This window comes from Dendrobates tinctorius, unplaced genomic scaffold (assembly GCF_039654945.1).
Source record: "Dendrobates tinctorius isolate UK_male_01 unplaced genomic scaffold, ASM3965494v1 ptg000126l, whole genome shotgun sequence".
Taxonomy (NCBI): domain Eukaryota; kingdom Metazoa; phylum Chordata; class Amphibia; order Anura; family Dendrobatidae; genus Dendrobates; species Dendrobates tinctorius.
Genome location: NW_027361794.1, coordinates 16,979,743 through 16,999,469, shown reverse-complemented (window position 1 = coordinate 16,999,469; position 19,727 = coordinate 16,979,743). Strand labels below are relative to the sequence as shown.

The window sequence follows — 19,727 nt, the reverse complement described above, 5'->3', positions numbered from 1 at the left end:
CCTCTCAGGTCATCCATTGAAGTTGGCCAAATGAGGGACCAATTTGCGGCCTACTTCAACTCAGATGTAGGATGGCTGGAATGGCAAGAGCAAATGTTGTAAAAAATTTTTACTGCATGTTGTTGGTATGTTAATAAAAAAACCTGTTTTGATACCTGTACTGAGTGCATTCTCTGTTTTTACACTCCCAATACCATTAGCAAGTAGCCAGGTGTATCAGTGAATTTATGATGCTGTGTTTTGTGCATCATGAATTCACTAATACTCCTGAGAAGGTAACTCTCTACATTCGTGTAATATTGCACAGACTGGATACAGCAAGGTTCCCCAACTTCAGTCCTCAAGGTCCACCAACAGATCATGTTGTAATGAAATAAAAAGAGGATTCCATACAACATGATCTGTTGGTGGCCCATGAGGACTGGAGTTGGGGAACCGTGCAATATTACAAGAATGTAGAGATTGCTGTGGAAAAGACAAGTCATGTTGATTTGTTGCGTTGACAACACATATGGAGATATCTGGTGGCAAAAACGCTAAGTGTACGGCGCAGGTTGTGTACGGCGCAGTGTGTGTAGTTGGCGATAGATGCAGTAACCAATCCAGATTTTGTGAAAGCACAAGTGCACATTTATTTTGTAACACACAAAATAAAAAAAAAAAAATTTTTTTATTAGGAATGACCTTTGGGGGAAGTTTGGGATACTTTGGGTGTGTGGAGAGACGAGGAACGACTGGAGGTTGAGGAAGGGGTTCTAGGAGAAGGGGCGACGAAAGTACTGGGGGAAGGGAGCTCTGGAATGGACAAGGAGGCATGTTGAGAGACATTAGGAGGAGAGGGAGGATGGACGAACAAAGTTTTTTTTTTCTTTTTCTTTGGTGCAGGAATATCCTGCCAGGACCGACTTGCAGCCTGTGACCTCTTTACTTTGGTGGACCGCCTGGTGATGGTGGACTGTGTTGTTGACTCGTAAAATAGGGAATGCGGATCACCCCTTTGCTGCTCTGTGGTGGTGGTGGCGGTAGAAGGGGATAAAGTTGGGTCGGTGCTCCTCCGATGAGGAGTGGTGGTGGTGCTCCTTTGATGAGGAGTGCTGGCGGTGCTCCTTTGATGAGGAGTGTTGGCGGTGCTCTGTTGCTGAAGAGTGCTGGCGGTGCTCCTTTGATGAGGAGTGCTGGCGGTGCTCCTTTGATGAGGAGTGCTGGCGGTGCTCTGTTGCTGAGGAGTGCTGGCGGTGCTCTGTTGCTGAGGAGTGCTGGCGGTGCACTGTTGCAGTAGAGTGCTGGCGGTGCACTGTTGCTGAGAAGTGCTGGCAGTGCTCTGTTGCTGAGGAGTGGTGCTCTGTTGCTGAGGAGTGCTGGCGGTGCTCTGTTGCTGAGGAGTGCTGGCGGTGCTCTGTTGCTGAGGAGTGCTGGCGGTGCTCCTTTGGTGTTGACTGGTTGTGTCTGTGGCCCAAGCAGGTTCTGTGGTGGTTTGGGTCCAAGCTGGTGGTGCTGTGGCAGTGGTGGTGCTCCATACAGGAGCAGCGCTTGCCAAAGTGGTGGTGGTAGTGGAGTGTCCAGCAGCACTCAGACTTGAGGTGGTGTAGTGGTGTCCGGCTTCGCTGGGAATGCAGGTGGCCGTGCAGTGGTATGCAGCAGAAGTCAGTAGTGTGGTGAAGCGAGTCAGCGGTGGAACTGTTGGAAATGACACCACTGACTGCTGCACATACCGATTCTGCTGCATAGCCTGCAAGTAAGCAGTGTTGCAGGCCTGTAACACACTCAGCTGTTGCTCAGGACTAAGGTGTTCTGCCATGCCCTGTTCAATTTTACTGAAAAAATGGTGCACTGGTCTGTTGAGGTCGGCCTCCAGACGGTCAAGGCGCTGGTCGACAGAGTGGAAGCGGTGTTCCATGTGGTTAAAACCACGTTCCATCAGGGAAAAACCACTTTCCATTTTGGCGGACAGCGCCTTGAGGCTGCCCTTAAAGGCCTCGCTCAAGAGCATGAACTCGGGCATGACAGGCCTGTCCGAGGCCCTCTGCCACTGGCGGGTAGTGCCCGCATAACCAGTGACAGAGACCTGAGATAGGGGAACACCTGATGGACCAGCTTCCTGGTCACCAGCTGTCTGTGTTGCTGACCTGCAAGATGCTTCCTGGCTGTCGGATGGCTGGGACGGGTCCGAGGTCGATCGATGAAGAACCGCTCCCGGGACAGGTTGCAGGGTGCTGCTCCAAGTGCTGTGGAAAGAAAGGGAAAACATTAGTATCATGTACTTACAAGAAGCATCACCTGTGGATTTGAAAAGCACATAGTAATAACAAAACAAAACAAATACTTACGCTCTGGTGGCAAGGGCCGGTCTCAGGAAAGCCAACTCGCGATGATAGCGGTACTTTCTTCTGCGCCTTGCCGCAGAACCACTCCGAACCTGTCCCTCAGCACGAACATCAGTGTTGAAGCGGTCCTTCATCGAGCGCCAACGTGTGCGGATTTTGTTCACTGTTGGGGAAAAAAAGAAAAAAAAAATTAGAAAATGCACTTGAGGATAATTAATTATCAGCACACACACCGGATAGAACTTTGCAAACAGTCAATGCTGCAGCACAAATAAAATTCTAGACACAATGCAGTCACTGTTGATACTGAGGACACTGTTATGTTTCCTGCTAGAATATATGTAGCAGCGAAAACAACAGTATCATCCGGAGCAAGAGTGAAAACCGGATCAAGACGGCAAAAGACAAAAATCAATCACTGTTTTCCATATGGCATCGGTGTTTTTAATGCAAGAATATATCTTGCCAAAAAAACACCAGCACCATCAGGACCACAAAGCAATGCAGCAGTTGAAGACAAAAATCAATCACTGTTTTCCACAAGGCATTGGTGTGTTCAATGCAAGAATATATCTTCCAAAAAACACATCAGCACCATCAGGTCCAAAAATCAATGCAGTATCACAGAGCATCTTTATACTTACTGAACGCCCTTTTGGAAGCTGCAGAGTCGCTGTCCCAGCCACCCATCATCGCTGCAGCCACCTCATTCCACAGCTGCCGGGTCACCATTGTCTTTGTACTGCTGGTCACGGCTGTCCCACAATGGGATATGCTCCTCAACGAGGTGGATGAGGTGCTCGTTGTCGATGTTGACTTCGTCATCCCGCTGTGGAACCTAGAAAAAAAAATATTAGAATGTTTGTAATTTTGGAGAATGAAAAAGATAGAAAAAGAAACAGAGAAGAAGCAAGATAAATAAAGACAGAAAAAAAAAATAATAATGTATACTAACATTGCGTCTCCTCGCCACGACTTGACTACGCTGCTGCCACTCAGAATCCTCCCGCTCAGACTGCTCCCGCTCAGACCGCTCCCGCTGCCGCTCAGACCGCTCCCGCTCTTCTCCTTCAGTGCCCGTATCCGATGTCTGTTTAAAAAGAAAAAATTAAAACACATTTCTAGAGGCAGCTATACTTACCCAAAGGCAGCAAGATCCTCACCTCATGATCAGCTTGGGCCAGTTCTTGCCGAGATGGCGAATATAGTGATCCAGAAGAAGACATGCTGAAATGAAAACAAAAAATACATTAGTACATTATAAAATTGTAGAGGACACACAGACATTATGTTGATGAATACTCACATTTTGGCTCCTGAAGCTTGAATCCACACTTGTAAAGTCTGTTCTGGGCTCTTGTCTGGTCTCTCTGCAAGGCTGTCTGTAGAGTAATTGTCCCTGAAGACACCTTCTTTTATCTACACTCCTCCCAAACAATGTTGCTTATTTAGGGGGAGTTTTAGACAAGTATCTAGACATTGTTTACTCAAATTGCGTGCTCGCACAAGGCGCTGACGTGCACGCTGCCAAGCGCTTGTCAGCGACCACATAGACTGTAAAGCTATTTTTGCGCGCACATGTGCGCGTGTGATTTTTTTAACGATGTCGGCGGAACAAAAAATGCAACATGTAGCGTACGGCGCGTCTGGGGGCACACCTGTAAAATGCGCAGCGCACACTAAGCGCTGATGAGCGCGTACATTCGCAAGACCCTGCGACCACCATGTTAAAGATAGGGGAACATTGTGCGTGCGCCCGATAGCGCACGATGCGCTGCGCGATCGAACGCTAGTGTGAAACCAGCCTTACTTTTACGCTTTGTCCCACTATGGGACACTCAGTTTGTGCAGGCTGATCGCTTCTATAGCATGCAGATCTGCATGAAAAGAAGCTGTCAGTGCTGCAGCTTCGATAACACTGACCAGTGAGACTTCCTGAGATGCACTGCGCAGGACAGGAAGTTTCACAGCTCTGGAGACCTGGTTGTCGTCATCTCCATGGCAGCGATCGGGACCCTGCATCATGCCGCGGGGTCTCCGATCCAAAGGCAGAGGGGCTTTCACAGCTGACAGCCCCTCTGCCTGCTCCCGGAATGCTGCGATCGTGTTTGATCGCAGTGTTCCAGGGGTTAAAGTGCTGTGAGAATCAGCTGACACCCGGCCACGATCAGCCGCGCTCCCCCTGTGAGCGCAGCTGATCTTGCATGACGTACTATACCGTCCATGGGCATTAAGGCCCAGGGCACATGGAAGGTATAGTACGTCAAATGTCGGAAAGGGGCTAAACTACAAAGTCAAATGACAGCATACATAGAATTTGTTGACAACTTAGAAATTCACTTGAAGAAAAATATTATGATGGACCTGTAAGAGAAAGTGGAGGGTAATGATGCTGTTGGCTTCCTAGATCCCTGATATCTTATTGGATGAATCCACCTTCTCTCCCTTCTGTGCTGCTGAATGTCTCATATGGTCCCTACAAGACCAGGTCCAGTCTTTTTGGCCAAACTTCACTTTTATGATCACTAACATTAAATGTGCAGTGAGGCCAAGTGTGAATTTCTGTACAATAACAACAGAGTTTCCTTTTCTCCTGACTTTTCAATTTCTTTTAAAACCAACAAACTTTAAGGAGGCTTGTGAATAACTACATAAAACCATTACACCTGTGCCATGATATATCTCTAAGCTGTGCGTGGCTGATGGCTGTAATATTCATGTATTCACCCCTGCAGGAGATGTGTTGGCATGGCTCGAGCGCTGGTTTCATGGAATTACTCCATTTAATAAATTACATTATGTTTTCGATCCTAAGGAATTCAGATTACTGCACAATCTCTCCTGAATTGGGGAGTAATATTATTTTCTCTACACTTGTGGTCAGGACTCATAGTAGCTCCAATGGTCCACCATAAATGAGTGCAACTCCGATTTACTGTTGGACTTCTCCACTCATACATACTGTACGTTGTTGTTGGGGATGTAACATATCTTATTAATTCTGTCATTTTTTTTCCCTGTTCATTCTGTATGATAGTTTGACTGTGGTGGGATTGTCCCGCCTCACTTACGTGAGTCAATAGTCACAGTATTATAGGCATTATCAACAATAATATCAACGCTATTATATGCATTATGTAAAAATGGGGGGCAGGTCACTGAGGGATCAGTGACCTGTCATAAGCCAATACAGATGACTATGTAATCAGAGCACCACATAAAGCCCCGCCCACAGCCCCGCCCCAGAGCACAAGAATCTCAATAACTAAAGCCTACAAATACAGATTAAACAACAACCACAAGACGGATTTCATCACCAGGTATCACTGTAATCAGTATAACGGCGCTGACCTGACAGTGTCTGTAGGTTACTGTGCACAATCCTGCTGACAGGTTCCCTTTAAGACATCTCAGCTCTGCGCTTTTATACACAATTCTCTTTAAATGTGTAATATTTCTTCTTGAAACTCATCTGACAGAAAATATTGGCCCTTACAATAGTTTAGATTGTGAAGTCACCGAACCCCATACGCTAATTACCCCAGAGAGGTTTCACCACTAGTTACTCATTTATTACTGATGGAGACTGTTGAGTTTGATCATTTCAGTAGATGATATTGTCTATAGTCACAGTTTTTGATTACAGTAGTTAGTGTCCAAAATACTCTGATTTATCCTCTTCCTGCAGCCAGTTTTGCGTTCAAAATCCGGCCCCAGTTTTCAAATCTGACATGTGTCACTTTATGTGGTGATAACTATGTGAATAATTCCAAAGTTAATAGAAAACAAATTATTTTACAACTTTGCACAATACCCTACATACGGTTGTACACTACTGTCTGGGTACATGTCAGTGTACAGAAGGGAAGGAGCGTCACTTAGCACGGTGGCTCAGTGGTTAGCACTGCAGCCTTGCAGCGCTCGGGTCCTGGGTTTGAATCCCACCAAGGACAACATCTGCAAGGAGATTGTATGTTCTCACCGTGTTTGAGTGGGTTTCCTCTGGGTACTCCAGTTTCATCCCACATTGCAAAGACATACTGATAGGGAATTTAGATTGTGAGCGCCATGAGGGACAGTGAAAATGACAGTGACAGCGCCATCGGGGACAGTGCAAATGTAAAGCGCTGCGGAATATGTTAGCGCTATATAAAAAAAAAAATATTATTATAAAGATTATTATTTGAATGCAGGTCTAGCTGGAATAGTTTGCAGAGACGATATATTGGGTAACCTGGCAGCTCAAAAGATAATAATACATTTTATTTCTATAGCGCTGACATATTCCGCAGCACTTTACATTTCAGAGGGGACTTGTACAGACAATAGACATTACAGCATAACAATAATCACATAGATCATATCAGATACCAAGAGGAGTGAGGGCCCTGCTCTCAAGCTTACAGTCTATGAGGAAAGAGGTAGACACGAAAGGTGGGTGGTAACAGTTGCCCTGATTGTATGGACCAGCCATAATGTTAAGTGTGTAACAGTACAGACACAGAGGGCTGATGGATGCATAAAGCATGTGGGAACATGATGCGGGGAACCTGGTTATGGCAAAACTTTTGGCTGTGTCACACAGGGATAGATTAGGTTAATGTGTTGAGGCGATAGGCCAGTCTGAATAAATGTGTTTTCAGGGCACACTTAAAATGTCCACCATGAACATGCTTAGCACTATCTTCTCTGCTTTCCATATCCCAAGGATTGTTTTTCTCATCACCCTTTAACACCCTTACATGGATCTGGACTTACACTGGGACCCCTAGACTTGGACCGTGGTGTTACCTGCTATTCTGTGGTGTTAGGTGGTAAGAAGAATAGTCAGGTAGCTGGGTCAGAACCAGAAGGACAGAATACAGAATCAGAAGACACAAGAGTAGTCAGTAAACGGGCCACGGTCACAACAGGAAACAAATACACAAGCCGCAAGCTGAGCAGAGGACTGAACCAGATGAGATCAACGCTGTATCTGGCAGATTCCGGACATATGCTTTGAGCTTTAGTAGGGTGTGGTACTTTCCAATTGGCTGAAGTAGGGAGCAGATTACTCCAGCTGGACAGCAGGAACAGATCCCAGATGAGATTGGACACACCATATGCAGAAGCCCTAAATGACAGAAAACCAAAATAGTCGAAATCCCCATAAACGGATTCCATTTTATAAATTAATTCAATGAGGGTTATAATCTATAGGAAAATGGTCAAAATTGTTGGTCCCCCTCGTTTAATGACAGAAGTAACTTGAATCTGACAAAAGTAATAACAAATAAAAAATCTATGAAAACGAACAAATGAACGTCAGACATTGCTTTTCAGCCATACTTCCACAGAATTAAAAAAAAGTAAAACTCATGAAATAGGCCTGGACAGAATTGAAGGTACCCCTGAAAATAATGTGACTAAAGGGACATGTTAAATCGCGGTGTGTCCACAAATTAGCATCACAGGTGTCTACAATCTTAGAATCAGTGAGTGGCCTGTATAGAGGCTACAGATACTCACTGTGCTGTTTGGGGACATGGTGTGTATCACACTCAATATGGACCAGAGGAAGTGAAGGAAAGAGTTGTCTCAGGAGATTAGAAAGGAAATTATAGACAAACGTGTTAAAGGGAATCTGTCACCTTTTTTTTCGGCTTGCAGCTGCCAGCATAGACATTGGGGGCTTATCTACAGTATTCTGTAATGCTGTAGATAAGCCTCCGATGTAACCTGAAAGATAAGAAAAACACGTTATATTATACTCACCGGGGTGGGCGGTCCGGTCCGGTGGGCGTTGTGGTCCGGTCCGACGCCTCCCTTCTTCATGCGATGACATCCTCTTCTCCCGTCCTGTAATGGCTGCGGTGCAAGCGCACTGCTCTGCCCTGTTGAGGGCAGAGCAGAATTCTGCAGTGCGCAGACGCCGGACCTCTCCTGACGCCTGCGCACTGCAGGACTCTGCTCTGCCCTCAACAGGGCAGAGCAGTGCGCTTGCGCCGCAGCCATTACAGGACGGGAGAAGAGGATGTCATCGCATGAAGAAGGGAGGCGTCGGACCGGACCACAACGCCCACCGGACCGGACCGCCCACCCCGGTGAGTATAATATAACGTGTTTTTCTTATCTTTCAGGTTACATCGGAGGCTTATCTACAGCATTACAGAATGCTGTAGATAAGCCCCCGATGTCTATGCCGGCAGCTGCAAGCCGAAAAAAGGGTGACAGATTCCCTTTAAAGGTAAAAGTTATAAGACTTGATGTTCCTGTGACTACAGTTGCACATATTATTCAGAAATGTAAGCTCCATGTGACTGTAGCAAACCTCCCTGGACGTGGCCGCAGGAGGAAAATTGATGACAAATCAAAGAGATGGATAACATGAATGGTAACAAAAGAGCCCAGAAAAACTTCAAAACAGATTAAAGGTGAACTTCAAACTCAAGAAACATCAGTGCCAGATCGCACCATCTGTCGTTGTATGAGCCAAACTGGACTTCATGGGAGACGACCAAGGAGGACACCATTGTTGAAAATAAATCATAAAAATGCCAGACTGGAATTTGCCAAACTACATGTTGACAAGTCACAAAGCTTCTGGGAGAATGTCCTATGGACAGATGAGACAAAAATGGAACTTGTTTGCTAGGAAAGCTGGGTGCACTAAGTCCAGAGCCGCGGTGTACTTTTACAATACATATACAAGACAGCCGCCATATGTGTATGAAGGTTAGTGCATATACTTAAACATAGAGGCTCAAACTATTACCTTGGGTTTTGGTAGCGGGTAGCTAGAAGGGTGCACTGATCTTGCTGTCATTAGGAAAGCTGGGTGCACTGTATCCCGCCTGTGCCATGGAAGGGCGGCGCTATTTGTAGTGGGCACGGAGTTGTCCATCCGTGTCAGTGCTGAGACACGTGGCGTCAGTGGGAGGAGTCAGATGTGTCGGCGCGCGGAGCCTGTCGCAAGAAGCTGCCAGAGACAGGCGACGATGCTGTAGAAGCCTAGCAGCCTGAAGGGAGTGGGTGGAGTTTGTTTATAATGTATCAGAAAGCTGATATAAAGTAACTAGGTTCTGTGAGCCAGCTTTTCTAGCAACCTATACCCAAAGTAGTTGTAGCTTCTGTGTATAACTACACGCATACGCATTAACATCTTTATATGTGTGGTGGTTAGAGTTGAGCGATACCGTCCGATACTTCAAAGTATCGGATCGGAATGGATCGGCCGATCTTAAAAAAAAGTATCGGTATCGCCGATTCCGATACCGGAAGTCCCATTCAAGTCTATGGGACTTCCGGTATCGGAATAAGAAAAACCCTGTTTTTGCCTTGTACAGCCTCTCTGGGGTCTGTACGGGCCTTTCGGGGGGCTGTGCCGGCCTGCCAGGGGGTCTGTGCAGGCTCCGGTGGTCTGTGCCGGCCTGCCGGGGGGCTGTGCCGGCCTGCCGGTGGTCTGTGCAGGCTCCGGGGGGCTGTGCCGGCCTGCCGGTGGTCTGTGCAGGCTTCGGGGGTCTGTGCAGGCATCGTCCGATGGGACTACAAGTCCCATCGGGCGATGCCTGCTACCATGACAGTGATTGACACATTAGCCAATGATGGGACAGTAGTAGTCCCATCATCCGGCTAATGTGTTGAATGTAAAAAAAAAAAAAAAATTACATGCTACATACATGCTACATACATACAACATGCATACTACATACATGCTACATTCATACTACATACTACATACATGCTACATTCATACTACATATATACTACATGCAACATACATACTACATATATACTACATGCATGCAACATGCATACTACATATATACTACATGCAACATACATACTACATATATACTACATGCATGCAACATGCATACTACATATATACTACATGCTACTACATATATGCTACATACATACTACATATATACTACATGCATGCTACATACATACTGCATGCTACATACATACTACATGCTACATACATACTACATATATGCTACATACATACTACATATATACTACATGCATGCTACATACATACTGCATGCTACATACATACTACATGCTACATACATACCACATATATACTACATACATACTACATGCATGCTACATGCTACATACATACCACATACATACTACATACATACTACATACATACTACATGCATGCTACATGCATGCTACATGCTACATACATAACACATATATACTACATGCATGCTACATACATACTACATGCTACATACATACCACATACATACTACATACATACTACATACATACTACATGCATGCTACATACATACTACATGCTACATACATACTACATATATACTACATACATGCTACATACATACTACATGCTACATACATACTACATATATACTACATGCATGCTACATACATACTACATACATACTACATGCATGCTACATACATACTACATGCTACATACATACCACATACATACTACATATATACTACATGCATGCTACATACATACTGCATGCTACATGCATGCTACATACATACTACATACATACTACATGCTACATACATACCACATATATACTACATACATACTACATACAATACATTCATACAATACATACATAGACATACAGTACATATAACATAGAGTAACATACTTACCAATACTTGTCACATTGTTCCCCGAAGCCATTGTCTTTTACAGAATAAATATTAACATAACAAACCACAAAAATACTCACCCACGATCCGAAGCAGTCCACGAGTGTGTCCCACGACGATCTTGGGTAGAGAACTGCAGCATCAGCTGATGCTGCCGTTCTCTACGGGCTGCAGGAATCCAATGACGGAAGGTAGGTATCCTTCCGCACTGTATTCCTCCGCCACTTAAAAAAAAAAAGTCCCTAGTCTCACTTTATGTCATTGCTGTGTGGGAATTTATATATGTGGTATGTATGTAGCATGTAGTATGTATGTAGTATGTATGTAGCATGCATGTAGCATGCAGTATGTATGTAGCATGCATGTAGTATATATGTAGTATGTATGTAGCATGTAGTATGTATGTAGTATGTATGTGGTATGTATGTAGCATGTAGTATGTATGTAGCATGCATGTAGTATGTATGTAGTATATATGTAGTATGTATGTAGCATGTAGTATGTATGTAGCATGCATGTAGTATATATGTAGTATGTATGTAGCATGTAGTATGTATGTAGCATGCATGTAGTATGTATGTAGTATGTATGTAGTATGTATGTGGTATGTATGTAGCATGTAGTATGTATGTAGCATGCATGTAGTATATATGTGTTATGTATGTAGCATGCATGTAGTATGTATGTAGTATGTATGTAGTATGTATGTGGTATGTATGTAGCATGCATGTAGTATGTATGTAGTATATATGTGGTATGTATGTAGTATGTATGTAGTATGTATGTAGTATGTATGTAGCATGCAGTATGTATGTAGCATGTATGTAGTATGTATGTAGTATATATGTAGTATGTATGTAGCATGTAGTATGTATGTAGCATGCATGTAGTATATATGTAGTATGTATGTAGCATGTAGTATGTATGTAGCATGCATGTAGTATATATGTAGTATGTATGTAGCATGTAGTATGTATGTAGCATGCATGTAGTATGTATGTAGTATGTATGTAGTATTTATTTTTTTTTTTAACATTTAACACATTAGCCAGATGATGGGACTACTACTGTCCCATCATTGGCTAATGAGTCAATCACTGTCATGGTAGCAGGCATCGCCAGATGGGACTTATAGTCCCATCGGACGATGCTTGCACAGACCCCCGGACATCAGCACAGCCCCCCGGCAGGCCGGCACAGCCCCCCGGCAGGCCGGTACAGACCCCCACAGGGTGCACAGACCACCGGCAGGCCGGCACAGCCCCCCGGCAGGCCGGTACAGACCCCGGGCAGTCCACACAGCCCCCCGGCAGGCCGGCAGAGACCCCCGGAAGGCCCGAAATGACGGCGCATCATGATGCGCACACACCGCGCATCATGATGACGTCATTTCGGCTGTCAATCAACTTTGAACTTCCGATTCCGATGCCGACTTCCGATATTGAAAAAATATCGGAAGTCGGTATCGGAATTCCGATACAGCAAGTATCGGCCGATACCCGATACTTGCGGTATCGGAATGCTCAACACTAGTGGTGGTATATATTTATTTGACAAGTACACTGTTACTTTTGTGAAATTAAGGACACCCACTCGCAGTGGGGTTTTACTTCTAGCATTAAAATTGTTGTATACTTACCGCAAAATCCTGCAGGGGGACACCTTCCCTCCTATTTCTGAGCACTGTTTGAAATATACACTTGTCCTTTATTTATTATTACTATGGACTAGAGATGAGCGACTTTGCCTTTTTTAGGGTCGAGTCGAGTTTCATAAAACCCGGCTTTCTCAAAAGTCGAGTCGAATGAAATCGGGCGACTATAGGGAAAAGTCTGGAAAAGTCGTGAAACATGAAACCCAATGCAAGTCAATGGGTAGAAAAGTCGGCAGGGAGTGGAGGACTGTAAACACACCTGGCATGAATTTTAACCCTAGAGGCGGCAAAATCTCTCTCTCTTATCTCTCTCTCCCACTCCCACTCCAGCTACGCTCCCGCTACGCTCTGCTCCGCTTCTCTCATTGGCTGAAAAAAGTCACGTGCAAGCATTCGGTGAAACCCGACTTTGGCGCTTGGGTCGCCGACCGCATGGCCGACTTCACACTGTGGTCGGGTTTCGTTTCATGAAACCCGACTTTGGCGAAAGTCGTCGACTTTTGAATGTGACCGACCTGTTTCGCTCAACTCTACTATGCACAGATAAAAGTTATTTCTGTGACCATTGTGGGATTTTCTGTCATTAAACGAGGGGTACCAACAATTATGACCACGTGTGTAGGAGGAGTGAATATTTTGACTCCACAGACACTTTCCGGAAATTAACACACAGTGGATGTTGGAGAGTGAAAATTACACATTTGCCATTTTATTACCCAACACATAGTGCCCAGATTGTGCTCCAGGAGACACACACCGTAAATTAAGTGGATCCTTCTCACTATAATATTGCTACATACAGGGATCCTAAATGATGTCTGAGCACACTGCAAGGCTCAGAAGTGAGAGCGGATTTTGCTGGATTGATTTGTAAAAACCTTTTTGCTTTTCAACAACCTTTGAGCCACTTATTGTGTGGAAACCTCTGTTTTTCCTTTGACAGATGATGGACCTCAGTGGGGACTTGTTTTATGTGACATGAGAATTGGTATTATTTTCGCCTACATACATTTATTGGTTTCTTTTTATTCGATATTTGGGAGGCAGAATGAACAAACAGTTGAACACCACACACTACTGGTTCATCCAGTAAGGTTTTCTATTAGACTGTGAACTGTTAGTTTCTACGTAAATAAAGTTTTTACATAGCTTGCCATTTTTATGAACAGTTTAAGTAGAAATGTTCAAAAATAAAAAAACTCAAGGATATTTCATTAAAAAATAATTATTTTTTTACCTTAGATGACTGTACCAGGAGATCAGAGGGACAGCTGACAACTTCAATTTTTAAATCTGATGATCTTGAGATCCTACAAGATAAAACTGAAGTGATTGCTATTAGTCCAGATATACCATCATCCCTTCACAGCAAAGATCTGTCATATGATCCTATGAAACAGGTCGCATCTTCTGATTCATTACCGACTACTAAGGAAAATCAAAGTCACACAACAGGCATTAAAAAACAAACTGCTCCTAAAGCAAAGAAGTCATTTTCATGTTCCGAATGTGGGAAATATTTTACATTGAAATCAAATTTTGTTACTCACCAGAGAATTCACACAGGGGAGAAACCTTTTTCCTGTTCAGAATGTGGGAAATGTTTTCATCAGAAATCAGATTTGGTTATTCACAAGAGAACCCACACAGGGGAGAAGCCTTTTTCATGTTCAGAATGTGGGAAATGTTTTACACATAAATCAGATTGTGTTAAGCACCAAAGAATCCACACAGGGGAGAAGCCTTTTTCATGTTCAGAATGTGGGAAATGTTTTGCACATAAATCACATCTTGTTAGTCACCAGAAAACTCACACAAGGGAGAAGTCTTTTTCCTGTTCAGAATGTGGGAAATATTTTAATCGGAAAGCACATCTTGATAGACATCAGAGCAGTCACACAGGTGAGAAGCCTTTTTCCTGTTCAGAATGTGGGAAATGTTTTAACTGGAAAGCAAATTTTGTTACACACCAGAGGACTCACACAGGGGAGAAGCCTTTTTCCTGTTCAGAATGTGGGAAATGTTTTACACATAAATCAGATTGTGTTAAGCACCAAAGAATCCACACAGGGGAGAAGCCTTTTTCATGTTCAGAATGTGGGAAATGTTTTACACATAAATCAGATTGTGTTAAGCACCAAAGAATCCACACAGGGGAGAAGCCTTTTTCATGTTCAGAATGTGGGAAATGTTTTGCACATAAATCACATCTTGTTAGTCACCAGAAAACTCACACAGGGGAGAAGCCTTTTTCCTGTTCAGAATGTGGGAAATATTTTAATCGGAAAGCTCATCTTGTTAGACATCAGAGCAGTCACACAGGGGAGAAGCCTTTTTCCTGTTCAGAATGTGGGAAATGTTTTAAACGGAAAGAGGGTCTTGTTAAACATCAGAGCAGTCACCCAGACGAAAAGCCTTTTTCATTTTCTTAATGTGGTAAATATTTTACTTGGAAATCAGCTGTTAATAAATTACAGAGATGTCATATAGGGGAGAAGCCTTTTTATGTTCATAATGTTGGAATAGTTTTAACCAAAATTGGATCTTCTTAAATGGGTTCTCTCTTGTCATTCCTCGTGTTTGCTGACAAAAGGATAAAACTAAACTTTATTAATTCCAAATGTAAAACTATACCCATAATTTACCCCCTGAAGGTTAGTCAGAAGGTGACTAATAGAAAAAACATATACCCCATGTTTCATTATATAGGTTGAGGTGATGTATACACACTCGCTCTCCAAGCCTCTCATTTCTACGGGTTTCATCATCCTCGCCAAAGGCGACTCATCAGGAGACTTTATTTAATATTGACCTATATTCAAGCGAGACTAGACAAAAAAAAACTAAAGTCATGTATCATGTTATCTGAAACAGTCAGAAAAGTAGCCATATACAGCTCTGGCAAAAATTAAGAGATCACTTCACAGTTTTAGAAAAATCAGCTTCTCTACATGTCAGACAGCCATTCCATTCCAGTGTTAGTTGAATTCAAACCAGATTAAAGATCACTCTACTTAATGTGCTTCTGATTGGTGATTACCTGAACCAAATCTTATTTAACGAAGGAAAGTATAAAAAAAAACCCTGCTATGGTGTTCACAATCCTCTTGCAATAAGGCAAGCTGGATGGCAGAGCAAGTGCTAGTAATATCTCAAAAGTAATAGGAATGAAAAAATTACTTTTAACCATGCCAAAGGAGTTGAAAAGAAAAGTCTTGAGTGAGGAAAAGAAAGGCTCAATTCTGGCTTTACTAGCAGAGGGATACAGTGAGCGTCATGTTGCCTACATCCTTAAAATTTCGAAGATGGCAGTCCATTACAACAAGGTCAAGCAGCAAACATTGGGGACAACAAAGTTACAGATGCAAAAAAAATGTATATATTATTGGTTCTTCACCTTATGGATATATATGATTGATGTTTATTTATTGCATTTATGATATAGTCTTTTTTGAGTGGCAGTTGCTTGCTATCATATACTGTGTGGCCCTTTTTATATATATATATATATATATATATCTGTTTGGGTCCATGTATAGTCATTATGCACTATGTTTTTCCATATTTTCCTTGCATTATGCCTCAATTGTCCCACTACTTACAGTTGTTTACAATTATGTGCTGTGCCAATTGTCTATCATTTTAACATGGATGCCCGATGGTATCGTTGCTATTGTGAGATCCTAGTTAGGATACAGCTAGTATCTCTGTTCTTCTAGGGTTGTTGGCAGCATCCGGCTGCCCGGGATGCACACTGTGCGCGTGCGCCCGCCGGGCGGTCTGGAAGCATCGTCTGGCGCGGCGTCCGACTGTCCTGGTCACGTGGGCCATCCCACCTACGTCAGACGTGGGCGGGGCGTTGGCCTGCGGCCCGGGGCTCGGCGTTTTGCCGCATCGCGTGGTTCTCCGGGGCCGTTTGTCGGTGTGACACGCGCAGCTATAGTGGGGCATCCTAGGGCACCCGTTACATTAGGGATTTGTGGATATATTTAGTGTATGTGTAGCGGTGGATGCACGGTGGGATGGCTTATGGTGGGAGGTCTCTTTTTGATTGGTTTGACCAATAATTTATGCCGCCTCTTTAGATTTAACACGCCCCTCTAGTGAGTCCTATGAATTAAGAGAAGCTACGTATTTGTCCACACTGAACTAGGTGACCTATGGGATTACAACAATGTAAATGATGATTTGTTAGGGGATCTCTGATTGGATGAATTTTTATATAAAGATATGCTCTTGCTGGTGTGACGTTAACCCCCGGAAGAAGGCTGATTGCAGAAACGTGCGTAGGGGCAGATATTACCATCCACAGGAGGTAAAAGTTTGTCTTGCACTTAGATAATCTTCATGTGACTGGCGTTTTTATTAGCACTACTCTGCTTTGTAGTTAATGCTTGTCACTTTCTACCATTTGTTATTCAAAAGCGATTAGTGGGGTGTTTTTTGATATGTGCAACCTCCCAGTAGCAGGCATGTGGGGGATGGTATCTTCACTTGGGTTTCCCACCTTTTAATTTTAATGTAATGTGTACATTTTTTGCCTAATAAAGATTATCTATTTTGCTTAATTGGGTTCATATGTGCTTTTTTTGGATACATTTAACTTTTGTGAACCCAGTAATGGGTCCTTTTTCTAGTAAAGAGCTATTTAATTAGATTTGATATTGGAGGTGCTTTTAAAAATGCTCCGTTGTTGGACTTCAACACTTTTGCTAAAGTTACAGACCGGCAGAGGGCAAAAACAACTCTCCATTTACCAAGATGACCGTCATCTTATTTGAATGTCACTCAGCAACCACATAATGACTTCAAGTGACTTTAAAAAGGAATGGCAAATGGCAACTGGAGTGAAGTGCACAGCAAGAACAGTTCGTAACAGGCTCCTAGAGCCAGGGCTCAGGTCATGTAAAGCTAGAAAAAAGCCTTTCATCAATGAGAAGCAAAGGAGAGCTAGGCTGAAGTTTGCCAAAGACCATAAGGATTGGACCATAGAGGACTGGAGTACGGTAATCTTCTCTGATGAGTCTTAATTTTCAGCTTTTCCCGACACTTGGTTCATCTAATGGTTAAATGGAGACCTGGAGAGGAGTACAAGCCACGGTGTCTTACACCCACTGTGAAATTTGGTGGCGGATCAGTGATGATCTGAGGATGCTTCAGCAAGGCTGGAATTGGGCAAGTTAATCTTTGCGAAGGACATATGAATCCAGCCACATACAAGGTTATCCTGGAAAAACAATTGTTTCCTTCTTCTCAGGCAATGTTCCCCAACACTATGGACTGTTTTTTCCAGCAGGGCAATGCGCCATGCCACACAGCTAGGTCAATCATTTTGTGGATAAAGGACCACATCAAATCCCTGTCATGGGCAGCCCAATCTCCAGACCTGAACCCCACTGAAAACCTCTGGAATGTAATCAAGAGGAAGATGGATAGTCACAAGTTATCAAACAAAGAACTGCTTAAATTTTAGTACTAGGAGTGGCATAGGGTCACCCAAAAGCAGTGTGAAAGACTGGTGGAAAGCATGCCATGACGCATGAAAGCTGTGATTAAAAATCATGGTTATTCCACAAAATATTGATTTCTGAACTCTTCCTTTTTTCAAAATAAGTTTATTAAAATTTTACATTACAAGGGAAAGGGAAGGGTACAAAAAGGGAAAGGGGTAGGAAAAACAATTTAATAGTAGCGTAACAAGTCAGTAAGTCGTATGGGAGTAACAAATATATATATATATATATATATATATATACACACATATAATCAACCTTAACAGTAATATAACACCTTATAATGCAGTAAGAGATTAATGTTGTTGCATAAAATTATACGAAACATGGGACCGAAAGAGTCAGACTAAGATTAGAGAATTATAGTCCAAGTCAGGGCACAAAATGTAACCAGGATTCCCATCTTTTACTGTATTTGGCAAAATGATTGTTCGCTATTGCGTGACTTGTGTAAAGACATTTTGTCTATGAAATCATTCTGAACTCTTCCTGAGTTAAAACATTAGTATTGTTTTTTCTAAATGATTATGAACTTGTTTTCTTAGCACTAATTGAGGTCTGCAAGCACTGCATTTTTTTGTTATTTTGACCATTTCTCATTTTCTGAAAATAAATACAAAATGTAGTGCTTGAAAATTCGGAGACATGTCAGTAGTATATAGAATAAAAGAGCAATTTACATTTTACTCAAAAATATACCTATAAAGAGAAAAATCAGACAAACTGAAAATTTTGCAATGGTCTCTTAATTTTTGCCAGAGCTGTATTGGCAGACCCCAGACTTCAAACTATCTCCAGTGGCGGTCAGTCAAGAATAGAAAGTATGGGCAAATACAGTATAATTATTGTGTTTTTCCTCCTATAGGGACTGCCCTAGTTTGATTTTGTAACAGCTGTCAATTAGAAGTGCAGACAAATTGTCCTAGACTAAACTCAGTTTTCAGACGGCCCAATATATACCACTCAGGGAAACTTACCTGCTCCTAAGATCGTTAGCAGCTTCTAACTAACTCTGTGTGCATTCCACAGGTGAGGTAGTGACCCTGGAAGATCTGAAGTCACGGCTGCTAATAACCCAGCACGTCAGTGTAAGGGTGAGACTCGGGTATTTTGCTGGGACTGTTATATGTGTTATCTGCCTGTTTTGCGGTTCAATAAAGCATTGCCACTCTGTTTTACCCTCACCCTGTATTGTCTGAGTAGCGTTTTGCCCTTGTTAATAGGATAGCTGGAGTTCTGTGGGACGATCCCTGGTCCATGCGGTTTCAGCTAGCGGGTGGCACTCATAGCAATCCGGCAGTGACAACCATAGAGATCTGCTGGAGACCTCTAGTTGTCATGCCAACGCGCACTTCTGGCATGCACGCTGGAAATCCCACCCATCAGTGACCCCATCAGGTGATTGCGGGTCACTGATGGGTGGGATTTCTGGCGTGCTTGCCGGAAGTGCACGTTAAATGCTGCTGTTAGGGGCAAATGTCAGCTGTTCAAAACAGCAGAGATGTGCTGGAAAAGATGTGGGCTCAGTGTTGGAGCCCACATCAAAGGGAGGAAGTCCGACATCGGTGTACATTTGCACCCAATGTCAGAAAGGGGTT

The 19,727-nt window shown here is 43.2% G+C and overlaps 1 protein-coding gene across 2 annotated transcripts in view; it reads left to right on the top strand.

Annotated features, from left to right (window-relative positions):
• Positions 1–19,311, top strand: part of LOC141047055 (uncharacterized) — a 44,490-nt gene extending 25,179 nt beyond the window's left edge. For both annotated transcript variants that reach the window (XM_073541986.1, XM_073541985.1), the window contains exon 8: positions 13,859–19,311. In XM_073541986.1, coding sequence (XP_073398087.1) covers positions 13,859–15,048 — 1,190 coding nt within the window. In that variant the 3' untranslated portion in view covers positions 15,049–19,311. The remainder of the gene's footprint in view (positions 1–13,858) is intronic.
• Positions 19,312–19,727: the final 416 nt, after the last annotated feature.